At 44.8% G+C, this 24,086-nt stretch overlaps 1 protein-coding gene across 2 annotated transcripts; it reads left to right on the forward strand.

The window, feature by feature from the left end:
* On the forward strand, window positions 1-23,748 carry HSF4 (heat shock transcription factor 4). Of its 2 annotated transcripts, none has more exons than XM_035336378.1 (13): window positions 1-665; window positions 3,682-3,790; window positions 4,588-4,715; window positions 6,278-6,402; window positions 9,087-9,162; window positions 10,479-10,543; window positions 12,895-12,994; window positions 13,754-13,878; window positions 16,110-16,328; window positions 17,970-18,075; window positions 19,108-19,173; window positions 20,330-20,417; window positions 21,026-23,748. In XM_035336378.1, exons 1-13 carry the CDS (start codon window positions 543-545, stop codon window positions 21,220-21,222), a joined length of 1,527 nt encoding a protein of 508 aa, XP_035192269.1. In that variant the 5' UTR covers window positions 1-542; the 3' UTR covers window positions 21,223-23,748. The 2 variants fall into 2 exon arrangements, with proteins under 2 accessions (XP_035192269.1, XP_035192270.1); XM_035336379.1 differs by having other exon boundaries at window positions 20,311-20,417; window positions 21,026-21,161.
* The last annotated feature ends 338 nt before the right edge of the window (window positions 23,749-24,086 follow it).

Consider the following 24,086-nt stretch of genomic DNA (forward strand, 5'->3'; position numbering starts at 1 on the left):
TCCTGGCAAATAACATGAGATCTGTAGCCAAGCCAACTTACGGTTTTGACTTTTCAAAACCTTGCCAACGATGTGCAGCCCTGAGGTCTGGCCAGGCCTTGTTCATCTGTGCTGGCCGGCTTTTGGGACACAAATTTTCCAAAATAATACGTCAAGTGCTTTGACAAACCCGATGCTGCTACGCCAGGGCATCCCACAGGCTCTCAGCAGGTGGATTCACTCCGGTGACTTGCAAACCTCCCAGTGCAAGGTGTGCAGCACGTGTTCCCTCTGCATGACGCTGCGTATTTATTCACAGCGCTGTGAGATCGGCTGCAGTGCATTTTCATTCTGTGTATTGTTCTCTGGGGCTGGTGATGCCATCGCATTGTGCTGAGTTTTTAAGAGTGCGAGCAGCACTGCTGATGTGACTCCCTGGGAGCCTACTTTCCACTAGCCCGGGATAAAATTCAGTGGTTCTTCCTCTGTTGGATGCACACGCGTGCAGGGAGACAGGCACGCCAACAGCGATGGGGTCAGTATAGCTGGGACACTGCAAAGCTATGCAGGATTCACCCAGCTCTCTGGTGATGGATGGGTACTCCAGCAATGTGCCAGCCTTCCTCACCAAGCTCTGGACGCTGGTGGAAGATCCCGAAACGAACCATCTCATCTGCTGGAGTACGGTAAGTGCAGCGAGTGCCGGTTGCCACTTGAAGTGCCTTAAAAGGTGTCTAGAACTGAACCCTATACAAATCCAGGCTCTTTAAGAGTGAAAAGTTTTCCACCTTGCTTCAGTCTGTGGCCCCAAAGTTTTCTAGAAAAGATGCAGAGCCCTTAAAGAACTTAGCTGATGTTTGTGTTACTTCACCTGGGTTTCTTAGCAGCCTCTCACAACTGCCTTGGAAGTAGGCAGCAAATTGCCACAGCCAGCCTTCAGACCACAGTCTGAAACCTATGGCTTAGCCAGATCTCAGATTGGCCCCTTAAATTATTTAGCATTTTGCAAGGGCTTTACTCAACTTTTCATCTAACCTGTGTGATGGTTGTTGTGTATTTTGTCTGTGTAGCTCCCTAGTGATAGATTGCTTTGTTTTGGCTTCTTATTTGTCATGGAGGTTTTAATATACTGAGTGAAATCATAGAATAAAAATTATTTATCTGTCCCCCTGGTACAGCATTTTGAAACCACATTGTATTTTTGACCTGAGTAAGACTTGCTGCAAATATTGCCATGATTTGTCTTCAGCAGGGACTTACAGTAGTTGTGTGCATAAACTTGTTCTCCAAAAGTAAGAATCTATAATAAGAGGAGATTTAAATGGAGAAAAAAAAAAAAAAAAAAAGTCTAAAGCAGTCTTTTTGCCATGTGTTTTTGTCCAATATGGTTTTCAAACAAAACTTGGGATAGAATTTAAGCTACATTTTTATCCAAGGGAATGGTTGCTTTCCAAAGGTGGTATTGCATGTCCATACCTCCCAGAACCACTAAGTTTTCGTACCATGTATTTAGAACAAGGACTTTCAAACTAGCAAAGATTACCTAACATGTATAAATAGCCCCTTCGCTGTTACATGCACATTATTCCACATGTTGTTGTTAGGTTGAGAGTTATTTCTCACCTCCCACACTATGTTCTGCTCTCCTGCAGCCTTACAGCTACCTACTTAGGCAAAGCTTTTAGGTTCTAAGGCTCCCACATTGCATCCTCCTCTTCTACCCATCAGTGGTGTTGGAGCTGAGGAGTTATGTGTGTCTGAGATTTCTGGATGTAATCAGAGCTCTTGGTAAATAGGATGTGTAAAGAGCAACTGAGTACACTGTGGGTCTATAGCCTGAAGGAGCAGAGATGGAGAGAAAACATGGTAATTCTTTATATGTACAGTAAAGGCTGGTTTAAGGTTAAAAAGTCTGCTTTCCATGTCTGTGGCAGATGGGACAAGAAGTAGTGACATTAATTTTTGAAGTGGAAGATTCAGTTAGGAAAAACTCCTAGGAAATTCCTGGAGTAGTTTGCCTGGGCAGGGCAGAGGGTCTGTGCCCCATGGGTCTGCCAAAACCAGGTAAGACAAGCATCTGCCAAGGCTGACAGGCTGTAGAGACAGTTTTGCCTTGGGCAGAGAAGACAGTTGAAGTGTCTCCCAGCTTGCACTCTTATGATATAAGGCCACCAGGGCATGGCTGCCGTACAGGAACATGCTGGTATGTGCACAGTGTGTCAGTGAACACGCAGCATCTCCAAAGTCTCTTTGCCTATAGGGCCTTTCCACTCTCCTCCTCTATCAAAAACCAGTCCGATGTGGAACAACCCCGAGCTAACACATCACTGGTAGTGACACCGAACACAGCAGGAGGATGACAGTGGCTGTGCTGGGCTCTGCCAACACCACACACACCCTGGCATCTTTAGCTAGCTGTCCCTTAAAACTCAGCTGCAGCTGAGTTGGTAAATCCAGCTCAAATACCTTTTGCTGCCTTTGCCCTGGCAGAGGTCTCTGCATCTTGCCCGTCCTTCCCTGAAGCAGTGGTGGGCTTAGGCTGCACAGCTGGGCTCCCCAGGCAGCTCTTAGCAGCTCTTGCTCTCTACAAAAGCAAAGCCCATGTAAGCCCCTAGAAGATACGGTTCTCTGCAAGTTTACAAGATGTTATGTGCACCCCAAACTCCATGTTTGATATCATGGTTCCTCCAAACTTGCCTGGCTGCCCCCATCCATCCAGAGCTGAGATGGGATTTAAGGAAGTCCCCCTGTCCCCATATTCTGGAGACACTGATGCTGTTAAGGTCAGGGATTCAGAAAAGGCTGTTTCTAAGTGTCAATTGCAGATGAAAATTAATTGCCAATTTTTCTGTGCCTTGAAAAGGTCACATGGATGTTTGTTTGCAAAACGTTTTGGGACAGCTTCAGTGCACTCTGTCTCACAGGCCAGCAAGGAAAGCACATGAGCTGCAGCGTGCCTGCCCTTGTCAGTGATCCCAGTCTGGTTTGTGTTGTTTTGCAATCACAACTCCTGGTGATACAACCTAAAAATGGATCTTTTATCCAGTTAAAATGCATGTTGCTAGCTTGAGCTGTAAAGCATGACTGTTATAACTTGTATGCTATGTTCAGCCAAATTTGGGGTTGCACTTGTGGCTGTATGTTTCAAAAATAACCAGGAGAAGGTCTGTAGAGCTTCTGCATCAGTGCAGTATCTCCAGGGATGATTTGCTTTCTTTCCTTGCTGTGTTTCTTGTGCCATGTATCCGGGCAGTGCTCCCTTGAGGACTGCTGTGCTCTGAAGCAGATGGGTCAGATCTGTGCAAGCAGATTGAGGGATTGTGATGGTAATTTCTACTTTCCATGACCTTCTTCAGACACCAGTCTTTCTATGAGGCCGACACAAGAAGGGGCAGCAATCATGAGCTACGAGCATTTTGGATGTAAATGTCTGTAGTTTCTTTCTCTCATCCGAGGCCCTGAACCAAGCAGTGGCAAAGCTCATTCCAAAAGGATCAGAAATGCGGTCATAGAGGACTGGCTGTATGAGGACTGAAAAGAGCACATCATTCACTAAAAGTTGTTGTCAGTCTTCTCACCTTCAAGGTGACAATTCAGAGCATGACTAGTCCTGCTGTAGGCCTCGAGGGAATCACCCCCTCCTGGTCTCCCCTTGTGGTCAGGGCGTTCTTTTGACTTCCCCCATCCTTCTCGCCTTTGCAGAATGGCACCAGCTTCCATGTGTTCGACCAAGGACGGTTTGCCAAAGAGGTGCTGCCCAAGTATTTCAAACACAACAACATGGCCAGTTTCGTCCGGCAGCTGAACATGTGTAAGTTCAAACTCCACTTCCTAGGCCACGTGGGTCCCGCAAGACACAGGGAGAGTGATAGAAAGCTGGGGTAGTACATGGAAGAGCATTGTAGCATGGAAGAGAATTGTAGATAGAAATGCTGAGAGTTCACATATACACATATATGTTACAGATTTTGCCAAAGACGACCTTTCACTTTGATCCCAGGAGAGCAATATCCTTGTGTATGAAATTTCTGTTAGATTCAATCATAAATTGTGGCTAAGAAATTTCAGCTACTGGGTTTTCTGCTTCCCTTCCATCAATTTGATCACCCATTATTATTTCTTTACCATTTCATGCTGTATGGGACTTTATCTAGCAGCCTCATACTGTGAAACCTCCTTCAGAAACTGCTTTTCTTGAGTGTAGCATGCCCAGAGCTTATCCATTCTCCAGGCCCTACTGCTGAACTAAGAACGGGCAGTACTTCTCCCTGCAAACCTCGCTAATGAGACATTTTCATCCCTTAATGGAGGTTTAGGTGTAGCTGTCAGCCACATCTAGACCATATTTGTATTAAACTTGGTTCTTTTCTGATAGTTTTCAGAAGTACCGTTTCCTGTTGATGACTAATTCACTAAGTTCCTTGGTAAAGTTTTCTTTTTGCTATTTAAGCATACTATAGCAGTGTTGTAAATGCGAGTTCTAAGGCAGTTTAGTGGTGTAGAAAGCCTTTTAGTATCCAAAGTAGATTTCCATCACTTTTGACGGGGCAGGAGGCAGGGAGGAGGGCCTGTGTCTACTGGCCCTTCACCCACACGCTCTCTACGCAGATGGCTTCAGGAAGGTGGTGAACATCGAGCAAGGGGGGCTTGTCAAGCCCGAGCGGGACGACACCGAGTTCCAGCACCTCTGCTTCCTGCAGGGCCACGAGCACCTCCTGGAGCACATCAAGAGGAAGGTGAGGGGTTGCCGGGTGGAGGGACATGCAGGGTGGAACCCCCCTGAGAGCCCTCAAATGGTGCCGTAAGGGCTGAGGTGGGAAGGCTCAAGGTGGGAAAGCTGAGGCAGCAGCAGCGACCCCCACCCTTCCAGATGGTTCCAGAAAGGCTGTGTGGTGTTTTTTGAAACACCCAAACATTTGGGACATCAAAACATCCAGTGAGCCCCTCAAATGGTCCTTTAAAGGCTGAGGCGGGAAGGCTCAAGGCGGGAAGGCTGAGGCAGCAGCAGTGTCCCCCCACCCCTTCCAGAAGGTTCCAGAAGAGCCACGTGGTGTTTTTTGAAACACCCAAATATTTGGGATATCAAAACATCTCTTAATACTATGCCCCAAAACTTAATTAATGCTCTATGTGGAGATGTAACTCCCTTGGTTCATTTTTAAACCTGCTGTCTCTTTTAATTTGGTTTCCCCTCGGCTTTCTGCTAGGAGAGAAGTAGTGAATACTGCATCCTGTTCCTCAGATGTCTTGAGCAGAAAATGCCATGCTTCTTCGCAAGCAAGAGCCTTTTTGTGTCTGTCACTGTGGCTCTCCACCCTGCACTTCGCCCTCTTACATCCTTTTTTGGGGGGAGATTGACCAGAACAGCACCCTAAAATTAAGACGTGGTCGTTACATGGATTTCTATCGCCACAACTGCTTTGCTCTCTTGATAATACCTAAAATACTTGTTCGCTCTTGGACCACGGGCTAGCATGCTGTAGACTGCTCAGCATAACTGCAAGATCACCTTGTGATCTGGTTTCTAACCTGGGCTTGATTTTCATCAGTTTTTCTTTTGGTTGGTTATGGTTTTGGTTTTGGTTTGTTGGATTTTTTTCTGCATTGCCTAATGTCACGAGATCTTTGTATAGTGCTGCACAGCCAGGCTTGCTTTGCACCATTCTCTGGTTTTGAATCGTTATCCCCTTTTCTAGATAAGTACAACATATCTCCTGGGTCTCCCAACACTCATCTCTTGTTGTTTTAGAAGCAGTAACCTGTTCCTGCCGTCTGATTGCTACCTTTTAACAGGTTATTAACCTTCCCCTAAAGAACTGTTCTCTTACTGAATTAGCACATTGACTTCAGAAAAGAACTTCAGCAAAAGCATTCTGGAAATCCAAGCATAATTTATCGATTTGAAACAGTTCCTCAGGTTTATTCCTGTAAAGCACAAGACTGAATTCAGGATCTCTATAGATTAAAAGGAAATAATTAATCAAATGACCTAGTTCAATTCTTCCCTGTTCCTCATAATGCCATTTTTCTGAGTTGACTTGAAATACATCCCTAGTGGAGAATATCCTGCTTCCAACCCTCCTCTGTATGAAAGCATTTTTCCTGCTCTTTTCTGTGTTTTATTCCGTTGGCCTATGCAGTAATACCCAGACACTTGTGAATGTTTTGCATGTCCCAGTATTTCAGCACATCAGAGCCTGGCTGGTAGAAGTCCTGCACTCAAGCCACAGCGATGACTGTGTCTGTCCACAGCCCTTCCTGTGCTGGTAAAATCCACTTTGGACTTTTTCTTCCTCAGGTGTCAGTAGTGAAAAGTGAGGAGACCAAGATGCGCCAGGAGGACCTCAGCAGGTTGCTATATGAGGTACAGATACTGAGAAGTCAGCAGGAGAACATGGAGTGTCAAGTGCAGGACATGAAGCAGTGAGTTGAATCCTACTCAGGCTGCTTCTTTTTGGGCATTTGCTTCTTGAGAGATGTTGGTCTTGGGGAATACTTGAAAGGAGGAGTCTTACACACCTCCTTCCCAGGGAGCATATACTGAGTCAGAGCAATCTTTGACTAAGAATCTCCTCTTTGCTTACATATCTTCATCCTAACTTTGAAAACGTGAGTTTTTGTTATTTATGTATCCTCTTAGCAGTAAGCATGAACAGAGAAAATGCTGACGCAGGCATATATCTTAAGACTGTTGTGCTAGCGCTTGATGTATCTAAACAGCTGACCTTCGTTTTAGTCATAGGGACCAGATCTGTTGACACGACAACATGTAGGATTTCTGTGCAGAGTTCCCAATGAGGTACAAAATGCAAATTCATCCTCAGCCTCTCTGTCTTCTATGGAAGGTAGACATCCATATTTTCCCTTCATAGATGAGGTGAGCACAGACAAGGCCACACAGGAAGTATATATATATATATATATATATATATATAATCTGGGGACTTAGATAACTGTGTTTCCTCCAGATAGAAATGATGGTAAAAAGAGATATGTAACTCTTTCTCACCCCTAGGAGAGAAAGCAGTGGTACTCTATTCAACTGTTTAGAAGTCAGAAATCTATCTGTCATCCTCAACATCCAAAATATAGGCCTGACCTAAAGAATATAAGAATACTGGAGTGGCTGTAGTTTAGATCATTGGACCCCTCTCTCCCTCTGAAGACTGTGTCTTCTGACAAGGCCAAAATTGTTGTGTAAGAGCAAGACCAGGCATATGCAGTACTTCTTGCATGCGGTCACCTGACCCTCCAGCTGCCTGAGACTGGGATTTTCTGAGTCAGACATGGTCACTAGGAATTTAGTAAATGGATAGCGTTTTATAAATCATACATCTGGAGAGGTTTTTATTTGCATCCAGAATTTTAATTCTTATAAAACACTTGGATTTTTTTTTTCATTTTTTTAAACAACAGGACTCAGAAGCTTTTTTTTAAAAATGAAAGCTGAGATTTGTGTATCATTAGATGAATATGAAATCCTAGACCTTGAGAGAACATCAGATACTGCAAAACTTCATTGCAGTCCAGCACCTTAAGTGCAATAGCTAAATATTTTAATCCTTCCTCAGTTTTTAATGTTGTTGTGGTTTAACCCGGCCGGCAGCTAAGCACCACACAGCCATTCACTCACCCTGCCCCCTCCCTCTCTCGGATGGGGGAGAGAAATGGGAAAGTGAAGCCTGGGGGTTGAGATAAAGACAGTTTAAAGTTTATTAAGACAGGAAAATAATAATAATAATATTATTAATAATAATAATATTAATAGTACTACTAATAATGAGTACCAAACAAGTGATGCGCAATGCAATTGCTCACCACCCGCTGACCGATGCCCAGCCTATCCCTGAGCAGCCGGCCCCCCAGCCCAGCTTGCCACCCCTATATATTGTTTAGCATGCTGTCAGATGGTACGGAATACCCCTTTGGTCAGTTGGGATCAGCAGTCCTGGGTCTGTTCCCTCCCAGCTCCTGCTGCACCCCCAGCTTGCCCGCTGGCAGGGCAGAGCAAGGAGCTGTAAAGTCCTTGGCTTGGTGTAAGCACTGCTCTGCAACAATTAAATCATCAGCATGTTATCTTCTCATCCTAATCCAAAACATAGCACCCTACCAGCTACTAGGATGAAAATTAACTCTATCCTAGCTGAAACCAGGACAAATGCCTTCCACAATTAGCATATGTGTGAAATCACATTGTGAAATCCAGGTACAGCGGCAATAAAAAGAAAGGGTATTACCACCTAAAGGATATGCAGCAAAAGGCTTTATAAATTGCACATATATGGGAGGTTTTGCTGGCCTGTCAGTTTTGGTATCTCCATACACTCTTGAGATAAATTCACTGGCAAAACCTTTTGCAGCACAGATTTGGCTGGAATCCAGATTTGGAGGCAGCACAGCAAATAAATGCTGCATCTCCCTCATCCCACCTCCTGGGGCTGAATGTTCAAGGCAGCCCATAACTCCCCTTGGGTGCTGCATTTACAGACAGAAACGTAGGCCTATATATGCTCTGTGCAATTGCAAGCTGGATGTAAAATGTGCTGGAGGAAATTGGTGACTCCCACTGATAAAGTCACTGCTTGCATCCTAGTTCAAGGCTCTCAAATGTGGAAGCATCCCTTTAGCTACTCTGGTGACTACCAAACCATGCCTTTGTACCTCCACATGCATGCGGTCTGAGCAGGCAGAATAACACTCTCTATACATAGGATCTCTTGGTCTTTGGGAGCAGTAGTAGAGAGGCTGGGCTTTCTTTGTCCCAGCAGGAAGAACAGTCTTGATGATCCAAATCATTCAAAATCACAAATCTGACCCCGTTGAAATTCTGAGTTTGGCCTAAACGTTCCGCCCAAACCAAACGTGTCCTCCTATTGCCCTCCTCTATATAAGCTGGCTTCTCTTTATTCATTTCTCCTCCAAGCTTTGCTCTGTAGTTCTGAAATGGAGGAAAAACAAGGAAAGCAATATTGTGACCCTGGGTGGGATATCTGAAAAGTGCCAAGCGCTGCAATGGTCCCAAAGTGAGACAAACTTTACTGAGTTGAGTACACTGTGGGCTGTTGGGATGTTTCTGTGCTCAAAGGAAGTTTCTGTTTCACTTTCAGGCAAAATGAAGTTCTTTGGCGGGAAGTTGTTTCTCTCCGGCAGAACCACTCACAGCAACAGAAGGTGATCAACAAGGTATTGTATAAACTCAAAACTCACTTGTACTGCACAATGTATGTCCTCCTCCGATTTGTCTTGTCCCATAATCTTCTCCACACTGTGATACTACAGTATATGTATTTTCTCTTTCTTTCTAATTGCGTGATACTCCTGCTTGTCCTATGGGCAATGGTCATTACCAAAGCATAAATCATACCCTAGAGCAAAAGATTTTAATTTCCCTGTCAGTCCATGCTGTGATGTTAGTAATCACTTTTCTGTCCAAGCCCCGAGCAAGCGAGCACAGCTTTCACTGAATGCCCTGTATGAGACCACCCTTGTTGTGGTGGTACCAATGCCTTAGGGCTTCCCTCACCTTTCCTTTTCTTCCATACAACAGAGGAGCCTTCCCCTGCTGCCAGCACTGAGGCTGCAGGCCGCAGAACTGGCTAGCCATTTCCCCAGGGGGAACCTCCAGCAACTGTGGCATTTTAAGGGAGCCATCTCCCTTAATCTCTATCATGACCTGAACAGAAGAGGCCTCTCCAGTGATTCCAAGGTGGTGCTGATGGGGCTGAGCATGTCACATTTCCCGGTCCCTCTGAGAGCCATGTTCTGACCTTCACGTGGCATCACAGTCATAGGACTGGATAGAAATGCATGAGGCTATTAAATCTTCCTCCAGCTCTGAGGCTGGACCAGCCACACCATTCATTGTAGAGGCATTTATGTAACTCTTTTTTGTTACATTTAGCAATGAGTAAGAGACAGCTGTGGTATATAATAATAATGCTCTCTTTGTTAGGAGGTCAAAGAAGAGCTCAAGCTGACCTGGGAATATGTTGCTAAGTGATTCCTCTTCAAAGCCAACCTGCATCGTGTTTATTGTCTGGTTTTATCAACACTGACCTTCACAGGACTGAAAAACTCAACCAGAAGAGCTGAGACCCCATCCAGGGGGGGTCCATTTTAACTTGCAAAGTCTTTATTAGATTTTCTAAAGCCTCTTATAAAGGGCTCTGAAAACTTTTATGAAGGCCAAGTCTAAATCCAGGTTTGGTTGGGTACTTCACAGACACGTTCCCAGGTTGGATAGGCCTCATTGGAGTTCTGCATGCACAGGAGTGGAGAGAGTAAGCACTGAGAGTGTGCATCTAGCTGCCTTCACTCAACGGGCTGTACTCATTTGAGAGTCCTGTTTCAGGCTCCAGTACCTCCTGCAGTTTGGCTCCCACATTTCATGGCTGCTCCCAGCTTCGGGGTGGTGTCAGGAGGGAGGAATGCGTGAGATGAGAGTGAGGAGTGCTGAATCACTCTGCTGATTAACACTGGATTGTGATCTCTCCTGACAGCTGATTCAGTTTCTGTTTGGCCAGCTCCAATCAAACCCTAGCGGCGCTGGGATAAAAAGGAAGCTGTAAGTACCCTTGTGTGGTGCACACATGCTCACGGGTGCATAATGCTGCCCCCTCGCTAAAAGCACAAGCTCAGCTCGGCCAGGCAGGCGGTCACCGGACCAGGGCACCATGGTAATGGGGAATGAATGGGCTGAACTGCCGAGTCAGACCTGCTGACATGCCCCATTCAGTGGTCTTTAGAGAAGCACCGTGTCAGCTCGTGACCTTTATTTGGGGAATACAGTGCGGGATGGGAGATGGGAACACTCATTAGGGGGAGGAGAAAGGGCAGGACCCCGGTGCTGGTCCCACAGGCATCAGTTTTGCCACTTGTCATCAGCAGGAGAGAGCTGGGCCCAGCTAGACCACAGGCACCTTTTGTTTGACCCACAGTCACTGAAAGAGGTGTGTATCTGACGCAGGCTTGGTGACCTTCAGGAACCTGCCTCCAGTTCCACCTTTATTACTTTTTGGCCTTAGGCATGTTAGAAACTTCTCCGTGCCTCAAAGGAGACATCCCAAGAATGGCTGCTCTAGGGGGTTGATCTTCTTTAATCAGTGTCCTCATTCTTTGCTGAAACTTCATGTCAGGATTGTGAAGGAAACACAGGATTTGATGAAGGAGCCTCTAGTCTGTCTGTACAAGTAAGCTGGACACACTCACCTCTGCCTGTCCCCTCTACCAAGCCTTCTGGAAGGGCTATACACTGCTCAGAGAATGGTAGCAAAGAAGGAGGTTCAAGGGGAGAACATCAGCTGCTCTGGCTCACTGAGGTGCATGAGTGAAGAGATTTTCTTCCTGTAGAGTGGGGAAGCAGAGAAATGAGATGCTAGATCTGATCTCTGATTTCCATGGTCAGTGCCATGCTCTCCCTGCAAGAGCTTTGCAGCCCAAGAAACGTCATAGACCACTGCTGTGGGGAAAAAAAGCAAGTCATTAGTGAGAGACTGGGCTGAAAGGAGCAGAAGAGCACAGAACTACTTGCACAGCAAATATATTGGCCCCCTTATAAAGAGGGATCCTGCTGATACAACCCTGCTGAAATCTGCAGTGTTGTGCCTGTTAATTGAGTTTCTGCTTCCTTGGAAGCGTGAAGGGCTGTCCTCAAGGCACCTTAGTTCTTATGTCTATATCTGCACCTTTAGTATTTTATCTTTCACTGTCTTGCTTTCCTGCTTCTCTTTTAAATGCCGCCAGAAAGTTGTACCATGCAGCCCAGAGCAGCTGGGCACAGACCAGAGGAGTGCCGGCTGGTAGGTTTGGACAGGATGGCTTGGTCAGTAGGTCCTGCAGGCACGCCTGACCTGGGAGGCTGTTAGATGGGTTAGGCACCAAAGTATTTTGGTAACAAATGCTAGATAGGGAGGTTCATTTGTTGCTCATGGAGCAGGGAGATGGACACTTGCGAAGTAATTGTCACAGGGACAGCTACGATCCTTGGTTTGTGCTAAAGAGTAGCTTATGCCATAACAAGGTCAGTGTCGGGATGATTCAAATATTCTTTCTCATTCTTTATCTTTGGTTAATATCATGGAACAGAAGAAGGCTGTTAATCAGCACTGAGTCCTGCTGTATAATGTATAATCCCTTTGCTGTGGGATCTAACTGCAGTCTGAGCAAACCCGTAATTTCTCCCAACATACCTAGTTCCAGTGTCTGTAGGATGGAGGGAGCTAGGATCTTTTTCCATCACACCTGTTAGATATGATTATAGAAAAAACCTGTTGACTTTCCCTGATGCCCTCAGCCAAAGCACTGTCTTCTAAATGGACACTGAATCCTCTCCTGGCTGTGGGTCAGTGAGAGGAGGAGAGGGATGTGCTAGGCCGCTTTATGGGATCAGCACAGCATTAACAACAGTGGGTGTGAAGCAAAATCCACCAGTTCCCAGTTTCTCTGGGACCACATAGTGCACTGTTGGTAACATCTCCATCAAAAAAAAAAAAAAAAAGGCGTGAGGAAGGGCAGTGCCATTTTGAGGCTTCTCCTGGTTTCAGGTTTTTACTAAAAGTTTTTTGTTTGTTTGTTTGTTTGTTTTGATTGTGGGTCCAGGTAGTGCCACCTTATCTGGAAACCAAGTAGTGCTCAATGTATGTTATTTGACTTGCCTTTTTCAAGTAAGATCTAGAAAACCCAGATCCTCTCTTCTCTGCATGGTGGTTAAAGACCCTTTTTGATGGTGACCTCCTCCAAGACTGCTGCTTCCCTTCCTTCTCTGTAACACTGAGCAAGAGCATACCTTACACCTCAGGAAAAACACAGTACCCAGGGGGAAACAACCCTTGCCTGAAAGATGTTTCTTGTCTGAGCAGTCACTGACCAGTCAGTCAGTACATGCTGGGAAAACAAACCTCTTGTTTCTCTTCACAGGCCTCTGATGCTCGACAATGGGTTGGCAGCTCCACAAGTGTCCAAGTTCAGCCGACATTTGCCTACGGACCCCCTCCACGACCCCTATTTCATACAGTCGGTAGGTTTACTCCAGCCTCTGGGCTTTGGGGAATTTCTTTGGCCAAGGGTAGGAAAATGTTTGAGGCAATAATAAGGACTTCAGAGCAAAGAGTTTGGCAAGAGTCTGGCAGTGAAGAAGAGAAGAGAAGAGGTCTGCAAAGCGGAGTGACATTTATTATTCCTTTAGCTCCTCATTTCCAGGAAGAGAAGGGTGCTTGCACGTGCTCGTGCTGCCATATTCTGTGGCTGGCACAGTATGAGAGCTGAGCAGTCTAGGCAAAATGTCAGGCATGGTAAAACCTCTCAGTAGCTGACACTTCAGTCACAGTGCTTGTTTTACACCTGCACCTCTGTGTGGTTGGAGGAGAGACCAGAGGAACTTAAAAGGTTGTACATTAGGTAAGAACTTTCTGCATTCCTGTATAGGGAACTCAAGGTCACAGTGGGTAAATGGTCCCTGAGACAGGGCCCTGTACTTTGCCTGTTGCCACAGAAATCAGTGATAACTTGGGCTGCTTTTTTCCAGTGAGCTGCGGCCCTGTAGCAAGTAAGGGGATAGGATGGCACTACTTTCAGACAGGGTCCAGGAGAGACTGCACGCTACCACCCAGAACTCTTGGGCAGGACTTTTGGAAGATGGGTCTGGGTGAAAAGTTTTCTCTTACAAATCAGTAAGGTGCCTCTCCCCCTTCTTGGGCAAGTGGAGAACCAGCTGACTTATCAGTGCTCTTTACCACTGCAGAAGGATAAATCTATATTATTTTGTCTTTCCTCTTAGCCATCGACAGAACCTGCCTCTTGCTTAAACAGCCCTGCGATTGTTGGAGGACCCATCATATCTGATGTTACTGAAACATCACCACCCAACATAATAAATATGCAGTCCCCTTCTGATAACGACAGGTAAACATCTTTGGGTTTGAAAATGGACAGAATTGGGTGTGGACAAGAGTAACTTCAGAAGAGTGTTTCCTGGCTGTAATTCTACAAGTTTGAGTCTGAGGTGCAAAATTCTATAGGCATGATGTAATGGAATACTTTTCACAGGATCACAGAGTCATCTAGGTTGGAAGAGACCTAGTCCAACCTCTGACCTAACACTAACAATTCCTCTACTAAACCACTAAACCATACCACTAAGCTCTACATTTAAACATCTTTTAAAGACCTCCAGTTCGGAATGTGAGTCAGATTTTCAGAACTAGGTAGTGTTAATAACAGCATGACTTCTAAAACAACGCCACGGGTTTCATGCTGAGAACTTTCACTCCCTTCCTTGGGAAGTATTCCACGTTTCTTTATATTTTTGTTCTCAAGACAGTGATTGTCTGGACCTTCTCAAAGAATGAGATACCAAATTTGTTGAGTTTGTTGAGAGAAAGAGAGAGAGGAAGTTTTCTCTTCTCTTTGACAAAGAAGAAACAGAATCAAACTGTACATCTTTCTGCTAATGAGAACAGAAAGGTTGCATCACAACTTCCGATGTTTGACAACTTTTCTGTGAAAAGGTCCCAGTAACTTAAGAATTGAATGCAGAGGTATTTTAGTGCTTATCTCTTCCTGCCACACACATTCAGTGTACTTAGGGCAGGGCTAGTAGCAGAATAGCTACAACTATGTCAGTGGAAAGTAAGTAGACAGATGAATCATGGAAACAGTTTCTCAGGCGTAGAGGCAAGGCAGTTATACCCTAGAAATTGTCTGTAAATCTACCTAATAATTGAAACCACAGTCATAAAATTAGCTTGAAGAGTATAAAGAGCTCCAGTCAAAAAAAAAAAAAAAAAAAAAAAAAAAAAAAAAAAAGCATGCTGAAAGCGATTTCTAAAGCAGAAATTTTTAAAATATAATCTTCAATTTGCTTATTTCAGCTAATTACTGAGTGCCACCTGGTGGCCTCTGGTCTGTGCTGTCTGCATGGCTCGTGAAGAGAATCTGAGCCCATAATGAGTTCAGGAGTGTGGTACTTGCTAAATCAACACGAGCTTCTTGTAGCAGTTTAGGATTTGTAAGATGAAAAGATAATCTAAAATAAGATGCCCAGGAGGGCTTTGTAGTGTCCCATACCTCCCACATGTGGGATGTGTCCACATGTTGCCTTGCAGCAAAGCTAGTCCATAAGTGCTGTAAAATACTTCCTCAACGTGGCTTCCTGTGCACAGCGCCTCTTTATCTGCATGCCATTGTCATTTAAGCTCCAGTTGTGCAGCTTCACAAGGAGCTATAAAGTTTCCTATAGGTGGCACAGGGTGGATTTTTATAAATGTAATGTTCAAACCTTTGCTATAACGTGTCCTAGGAATAACAGGGAGTGCTTCTCCCACTGAAAAAAGGCTTCCAAACAAGTAAAAGATCTGGCTGGGACTGTCAGATCTTAATAGCCTCTGTCCCAAATGCTGCCAGGCCACAAGATCCTCTCCTGTGTCACTGGGATCTTTAGGGAGCTTTCTGGTCCAGTACTAACACCAGCATGAGGAGGTCTTTCTGATCCCATTCCTGTCTTTAGGGTGGAAGCTTCTACTTTTCTTGGGTCTCTCTCTAGCGCAGTAACCATTTACCTATATCAAGTCTAACACTTATCTGAGGAATGATGAATACATGAAAGTGTATTTTCCATATTTGCAAGGCAATCTAATGGAGTAAATTGATTATAGCCATGATGGATGAAGTGAGTGAAAGTATTCCAGCTGAGCATATTTCTGATATGCCTCTTTACTAAAGCTCTGCTGTAAAAGAGACCCCAGGATGGGCCCCTTCTAGCACTTCTGTGGGTGGATGCCCAGCCTTGATCTGATAGTTTCAGTCTTCCAAGCTTTTGTTTGTCTACTGCTTCTGGCTGTGCCCCAAAAACCTGCTTCGCTCCAACAGAGCCCTGTGCATGCACATGCTGGAAGCTTGGTAAAATATAGCTGCTGATCCCATGCTCCTTGGAGATTTTCCACCAGCGCTGACCTGCCTTGGAGATTGCAAAAGGGAAAACAGGCTTGCTGGGAGAGTTTATTTGCCTGTCTGGGGACTGGAAAGACTTTGTGGGGCAGTTTGAAAAGGGGAGAGAAGCCCTTGTGCTATTGCCCTTCCCAGTAGAGCGAGGCCTTTGTGGAGCAGACGTGTGGTGAGTCTTGTCTCTGATACAGGGAGAAGTGCCTCATGCTGATCAAGGAAGAGCCAGTGAGCCCTGGAGTGAAAGCCACCACCGAGCCCGACGTGCCAGGCTGCCGGGCCTGCCCCGAGCCCCCTGTGCTCCCAGTCGCCATGGTTCAGTCTGTGCTGGAAGGCAAAGGCAGCTGTGGTGCAGTCCCACCAGGGACCTCGCAGCCAGCGGACAGAAGAGGCAGAAGAGCTCTGCTGGACAGGTGAGGGGAGCAAGGGAGAGCTGTGGCCCTGGGTGTTTCGTGGCCCTCTCTTCCCATTACCAGGGAGTTGGGTAATTCAACAAAATTCAAATAAGGTTGATTTTATAACTTTGTGCAACCTTTTGAGCTCCTTCCTGTCCCCGTGGCACCTGCTTAGAGGACCCTTGAAGCCGAGGGGACAGTTCACAGGGGTTGGGGGCCTGTGGATGACTTGCTTGAAGGCCCCAGTAGAGTGAGAGCTGTCAGAGCATGCACGTCAGCCACGGGAACAGGAAGAGGCTTTCTGCAGTGAGGGGCATTTGCCCCAGGTCCGTGTGAAAGCTGGAGCCCACACCAGCATCCGTGTGCTGACTTGCAGGCCACTGGGCCCCATGACATCCCCAATAGCTCATGATACCTCTCATTTGCCTTGCTGAGTCTTCAGTTACAGAAACTCTCACAGAAATATTTGTGTCTGGCATGCCGATACACAGACAGCGATGTTAGAGGACAGTTCACCATCACCTGCACTACCGTAGGGCATATATGCGATAAGTCAGCAAAGAATTTGCCACAGATTTGGGCTTACGAAGGAAATCCTTTGCTCCCTTGCTCCCTTTCTTTTCCTGTTCTATGCTGGGCAATCAGATGGGGGTCTCTTCTTTTTAGTCTGCTCTCTCTTTGCATCTCCTGTCGCCTTTCCAAGGTGCCTCTCCTTAGTGCTAGATCTGCCTTCAGGGGGCAGCCAGGTCATGCACAGGGGTGGCGAGCTGGGACCTTGTGTCACTGAGTGCAGAAGTCTGTTACAAAGGGACAGAAGTTTTGTTGTTTTGAAGCCATGTAAGTATTTTGCATATGAAAGGCAGAGAGAATGATCCCTTCTTGCAAGGGGGATTAGCACAGGGTCATTAGGTGTGGTGGATGAAATGGCAGTTAACTACAGAATATGTTCTGACGGCCTCTGCATGTGGTGTAAGGAGGATTGGGAGGAAAAAGCAAAACAAAACAAAAGTTATCAGAAAGGTGTGTATTTTCCTTTGGGACCTACAGAGAACCAAATTCCTCGTTCTGAACCCCATTGGCTGCTTAAAACCATTTTATTAGAAGAAAAAATCACTTCTTTTTTATTTTAAAGAGTCTGGATTTGAAGATAAATTTTTATAGTTTTGGGGGATTAAACACAGCGGGTCTCTCGATTGCTCCTTTAGCTGAATGTCTCAGGTACATGCCCGCTGGTAGAAGACACTCCCTTAAAAGCCTTTAGTTAACAGTAATTTAGCCATCTTGGACCCAGGATGATGGGCATGTAGCTGGTTCTGGATCCCAACTGCCTCTCTAGAAGGATTTCCTCTAAGGAAAGCTTTAATTTTCCTAATCTTAGGGAGCTTTGTGCAGACTGTCCATCCCCAGACCACATACATCACCCAGGAGAGGAGTAGTCTCACTCATTGACCATCAGCTCAGTCTCCTGCATGCTCTTTTGGGTTATATTTCTGATATTAATCCAAGTGAGATGGCGTAAACCCAGGCTGACAGTGGGCTCTTGTTTTTCTAACTGCGGTTTAAACATAAACCTCACGTAGGAAGGCTTCTTAGTCCTGCTTTCTATATGGATCTATGCAAGACTCATGCGTGGCAATGTTTTCCCTTGTCTTTTCTCAGAACAGATATTTCAGACCCCTTGGAGGGCACTGACTGGAGCTTGGAAGGGGTGCAGCTGCTGCTGCGGAGCCAGCAGTACGGCCTGGAGCCTGGCAGCCTCCTGGACGTGAGTGCCAGCCCCTCTGCCCAGGCAGCAACGAGAAGAGTTGGGAGAGAGCCAGCGGTGCCTTCAGGCTGTAAAACAGATGGACCATGAGGCTTAGTCTTGTGCAGCCTCATGTGGCACTTTAACTGTCCCAGGCTGCCAAAGAAACAGAGCTCTTCTTTGAGCTGCTCATAGGAAATGGCAGGATTTCAGGCTTTAAATGATACTTTGAAAATTTCATGTGGAAATCCATATATTTGAACTTTTAGGAGCACAAAATGGTGCATTTGGTAAAGGTAACATCATGAGACCTAACACATCCACACACGATAGGTTTGTTATGAGTCTGTAGCTGGCTTGGTAATCATTTTGGCTGGGTTGGTTTATTTTTTGCATATTCTGAGATTGTGCTCATCTCTACTACCTTCCCCTTTTCCTTACGTTCTGGGAAATGCAGCCAGTGCCAAATTCTCTCTGCTAAGATCTTTTCTGTCTGCAGTTCTCAGGTCAATTTTGTCTAGAAATGGATGGTGGCTTTTTTTCTTAAGTATGTATGCAGATACATAAAGATTGAATTCTCTTTCACTCTCTCTCTTGTACATGCAGTTAGTATATGAAAGGCTTTTGCCACTAATCAAATAACTTTGTATGTAGTGAAAGAATCTGTCAAAGATACGCTCCTTTGAGAAGACACTTCAGATGCAGGCACACAGTAAACTTGCATGGACAAACAGGGATGAAAAATCCTAAAAAAATTGATCTTACTCACTTAAAGCCAGTTCCAAAGCACCTGTGATTGATTTTGACATTGCAGAAAGCTTTTCTAATGGCCTGCACTGTCACTGGCTCTGCTGGTTTCTGTTTCTTATTTCTTATTAGGAGGTGTTTTCCTGTTACTGACACACTTTTCTCTCTCTGTGCAACTGAACGCCTTGAGCGAGAATGAATCATAAAACTGTACCTCAGCTCACGAGCTGTTTTTCCCAGATTGCTCAGGCTTCTCACGAAACTGGTGCGCCTTTCAGTGCCCTAATTGTATTTTTCTCCCAACAGGTCTTTAATCCCAATTTATCTATGAGTGAGTGGAATTTGGCTGAAATGGAAGCCAGCCTGTCCCCGGTAAGAGACACGTATTTCTGAGATAATAGTAATGTAGATATGAAGCAGTGTTTCCTGTAGGCAGAGCTTGAACTTAACTGAAGAAAGCTCAGTTTCTTTATAGCCAGAGGGCAGAGTGTGGCAAAGCAGCGTGAGTAAAGCATCCCCTGAGGTTAGGCTGAAGGTGCTGGCTTGTACTTCTCACCTGTCTTTCCCACTCAGCCAGAAAGCTGGTTTAAGAGATGTGTGCTGATGATGTCCTGGAGTCCTTGATTGAAGCTGGCTGCTCCAGGCCCTCTCAGTCTTAGGATGTTACTTCCTAATAATACCATAGATTCATGAAGTGCCTTCTGCTGAAGGCCTTTACAGACTGTGCCTTTACAAAACACAGCTATCCCCGTACGTTTCAGGAGCAGCAAAACCACACGTCATTAGAACAGAAGCTTGTATGCACCCACACAGAAGAAACTAGGAAGAATTCAGTTTAGTGGGTTTTGTTTGGAATTGACATTGAAACAGACATTTCTAAGGAGCATATAATGATTAGATAAAAAAGGATTTCTTTTTTTTTTTTTTCCTGGCTTGACTGGGGGTGATTTTTCAAAGCCCTCACTGCCAGCTGTGTGGGATAAAGACTTGGATGTTTCTGCCACTTCTACAGAAGTGCAAGCCAAGTGCACTCTATTCTAATGAAGTGCCAAATTTCTATAAGCGTTCCTCATGATAACACTATCCTTTTTAGGTTCTGATTTAATAATTTTGAATTTGCTAAGCAATTGCATTTCCTGAGGGAAGGAGAGTCTCTGAAGGGTCAGATAATATTTGCAAGTCTTGGGAGCAAGTAGAGGTCTCTTTTAAATGGATTGCATGAAAGAAAAGGCTGAGAGGCTGCTGCCGTATTCAATAGTTCAGTCTTTGGGTCCAATGAGTTTCGCAGCACGTGCTGCCATCTGCCTTTAGGATTACATTTCCATTTGTTCTCTCCTTGTCAGGTGTATCAGCCCTTGAGCACGTGCTACTGACTGTTTTTACAAAGCGCAGATGAGTTTGGGAGGGTAGCTGGCATTGCTGGTGGATGTAATGCAGCATTGAAGCGCTGATTTTCAGAAATGGTCTAGTTCTAACAAGCTCCCGTCTTTGTATAATTGTACATTGTAGTTTATATTTTTGCATCAAGATGCAGCGACTCACGGTGGATCTGGAGAAGAATGCGACTGAGCTGTCATCAAAAGCGTTCAACCCATCCTTTAACAACACCTGCCCAGGTAGGAGCACTGGCAGCTCTTGCAGACGTGGGAATGGGATGTAATTAGGGTATTAAAATGTCAGCAGCTGTAGGGGTCCTGCATTTCCTCTGGCTTCTGATGCAGAGGTAATCTCAGAGCTGCCAGCAGCCAGAGGAATGCTCGTTTCTCAGTTTCACCAGACCTGAAAGGAAATGTTCAGCTGATCTTTCTCCCTGTTAGTGACTGATGAAGTGTGTCAGTGATCTTAATTATGAATCTAGAAGTGTTTGCCTGGTCTTGGAATAGTGATGTATTATTATTTTCACGTGTATTCATCTGAGCTAGACCTGGAAGAGAAGCTTTTGAGAACCTTATTCTTGTGCATAGCCACCTGGTCCCACCCCAGAGTTTTAAAATTTAGTTCAAGGACTTCTGGTCTCCACCTTAAGCTCAGCATCTTGCATGAGCAAAAAAGGCTTTAAAGCCCAGCAACACTGGAGAGAATTATTCAGCAGGTTGGGGCTGAAATGCACAATGGGAGCATCCCCTCTTTGCAAAGCCTTTCTTTTCCATTTCCAAAGCCAGTTTAAAGGCTGGTAATATGTCTTCCAGAAACGGAGCTTTTTGTTATCTGTTTGCATTCCTAGGGAAAGATGTTGTTCTGGAAAGTGCCCAGCAGTTCCTCGCTGATCGTCAGTCCGTCTTTGGAAGTGACATCATCAGTTTGCCTGAAAATTCATCCCTTTATGTTCCACCTGAAAATATGGTTTCCTACCTGTCCTCCGTGGGCGTCCAAGGGGATATCCCGTTAAACCTGAGCTCTTCCACTGACAACAACCAGTGATGTAGCTTCCCAGACATCATCTCCCTCCCACCCATCCAAGCATCCACAAGTTTGAATGTAAAGAAACAAAAGTGACTCAGAAACCCACAAGAGAGTTGTTGTGACCTTTCTTTTTGAGTAGATGGAAACGGTCAGTAGTTGTTGCATTACCTGCTCTGCCCCTGGACTTCAGTGTTTGTCCAGGATAATGATTTTAAAACAAAATGCTGTTCCTGGTGCTTGCTCCTATGTGGAACAAGAACTTGGTAGGAGCTGTTTTTCTTGAAAATGCTTTTACAAATTTCAAACCTTCTAAGAAAATTTGGGTGACAAGTAGCTTAAAAGTCCATCAAGGAATAAATAAAATAAAGTAATCCCAACTGGTGTCTGCAATGGCAAAATGTTGGATTCTACTGGGGCAGCACAGGTCAGCTAAGACATGCATGACCCTTCTGAATGCGTTTTTTTATAAGTAGGAAATTAATTCTATGTGCCAGACCAATGCTCTAAAATTATTCTCTTACTATCCATTGTCAGTTTTTGATGGGATGTACTTGTGCCTCTCCCTTATCTTCCCGGGATGAGTTAGGAAAATGAAGATCCCTCAGGATGTACAGAAGATGGTTTTCTGAGTGACCTCTCCAAGAATGTGTCTCTGGCCCTAGGGGAGCTACAGACCATCACAGACCCCACAAACATCCCATCCTGATTTGAGAGCGTTGTTGTTTTTTTTTTTTCCCCAATTTATTTTCTCCAGCATAAAGGCAGGGCACTTCATACTTTTAAACGAAATAAGGGATAGACTTTTCTGAACATGCAGTTTTCCATTTTCAAACAGGACTGGGAGGGCACAGTCCTGTTTTCAATGCTGGCTGAGTATTTCATGTCCAGTCCGATGATATTTTTCCTTGGCCTTGACATGTTCTATTTCCCCTGAAGATGTGCCTGTTGGTTTATTAACGTTTGAAATCTGATGAACCGGTTTAATTGATTGGAGCCCCTTTTTAGAAGGACTCTCAGCTGCAGGTACCTGCTCAGTGTAGGACAGAGGCAGAGGGGTTAGTCCACTGCGTCCCACTAACTTTTCTTCTGGCCTTTGTGCACCTGAGACCAGCCTCCGAAGGTTGAATGAATCTTCCTCTTCCATGTGGTTTCTGACAACTGAGTTTCTCAACAAAGCAGAGCTTTGTTTTTTTATGCTGTAGTTTTAATGAGAACATATTATTTATCTCAGTATCCTCTAATTGAGTTGCTTTTCCTTAAGAAAGCCACCCAAATGCAGTTAGACCCAGGAAATTCACCTAACTCAGGCTTTCTAAGGGCTTGGACAGGGAAGTATAAACCATGCCAATGTCATTTGAAGAAATGCTCTGATAACTTACATTGCCATGGTGATTCGTGGTACTAAATCATATTTCTGAGCATCTAGAATGGTCAAGTAGCATCCACACCAAAATGTAAGGATGAATGCAAGCTCAAATTCTCCTTAATAAGAGATGAATATTTTAAATGGACTTCCCTGTCACAGCCCATTTCTCCATCCATTTCTCAGTGTGTGAAAAGTTCAGAAACACTCACTTCTGGGCCCACTTTTTCCCAGATAGCTACTGCATGCTGGGAGCTGTCACCACTGTAGAGGTACAGACTTTGCAGAAGTGATGTTGTGAGAGCTTCTGAATTCATTCCATCCACTGTTTTTGTGTTCAGGACTAAGGGAAAATTCTGGCAGCCCCACTGGTCTAGTATTTAGATGATGTTCTTGAGTGTAGCATGGACAAGGTTTCCTTTTTGACAGATTTGTGCTTAGGAAGCTCATCTAGATCAGCCCATTTGCCACTGTATTTTGTCATTTCCAGCAATGGAAACACATTGAGTTGCAGTCTGTTTGCTTCTTTTCTCAAAGGAAATTGAAAACTCTCTGGTGTCTCTTATCACCTGATGGAGTATGTTATCCCTGTTCGGGTTTTACATCCTTCTTTGAACGCTAGATTGCCTTAATGTTAATGCTGAATGTATTGATTCAATAAGGTATTTTAAGCAGATGTATAACTTCAAGCTTTTGAGCAGTTTTCCTCATTTTTATCAAGTCTGTCATATGCCTGAAGTTGGACATGTGCCTGGGTGTCTTACTGGATTGTCTAGTTGTGGGTGAAAAATGAACCACTTAGGAGAGCTACTTGTAAGTAGACAAAGGCGACGCTCAGTCAATGAGGGGGCCTGGCACCATCTTAGACTGCAGCATTTTTATAGGGTTAAGTGGCAGGCTGCACGCACTGTGAGCAGCCACTCCTGGATGGTTCCTGGGTTTTTCTTTAGGCTTTTTGCTCTGCTATAAACATGAGATCGGAGATTGATGGAGTGAGGGTAACCTCCAGGAGCAGCATTCAAGAACCACTCCTGTGAAGAAGCAGGCTTGTGTTCCTTGGCTTTTTACATTGTTAATTTTACTTGAAGGTGATGTGCTGAGACTGTGTTTTTGCACTATGCTGTACATTTGTAAAGTTTTACAGAAAACACTAATTAAATATGTTTCCTTTTTCTCATTTAGTCCTGTTCTGGCATTTCTCTCTACTTCCGCCCTACCCCTTATTCCTCTCCTCCTTCCCAAGTCCTCACTAGTAAGTGAAAATAACTTCCAGAAATTGAAGAGATTCATTTGTGAGATAAAGTAGGGCCCACTAATGGACTGAGACCATCTATGCTAAAAAACAGGAGCTGGAGAGACCTAGCATTTCAAATGAGCAAGCAGATGAATTTTTTAGTCAAAAATGTTGGTCAGTGTGGGTATATTTGACTTAAGGTCAGGCTCAGAGTAAAGAAATCTATAGTTCCTGAAATCTGACCAGCAATTTTGAATATTTTTTTCTTGATTTCAGTGATAATAA

Source organism: Oxyura jamaicensis, chromosome 11 (genome assembly GCF_011077185.1).
Source record: "Oxyura jamaicensis isolate SHBP4307 breed ruddy duck chromosome 11, BPBGC_Ojam_1.0, whole genome shotgun sequence".
Taxonomy (NCBI): domain Eukaryota; kingdom Metazoa; phylum Chordata; class Aves; order Anseriformes; family Anatidae; genus Oxyura; species Oxyura jamaicensis.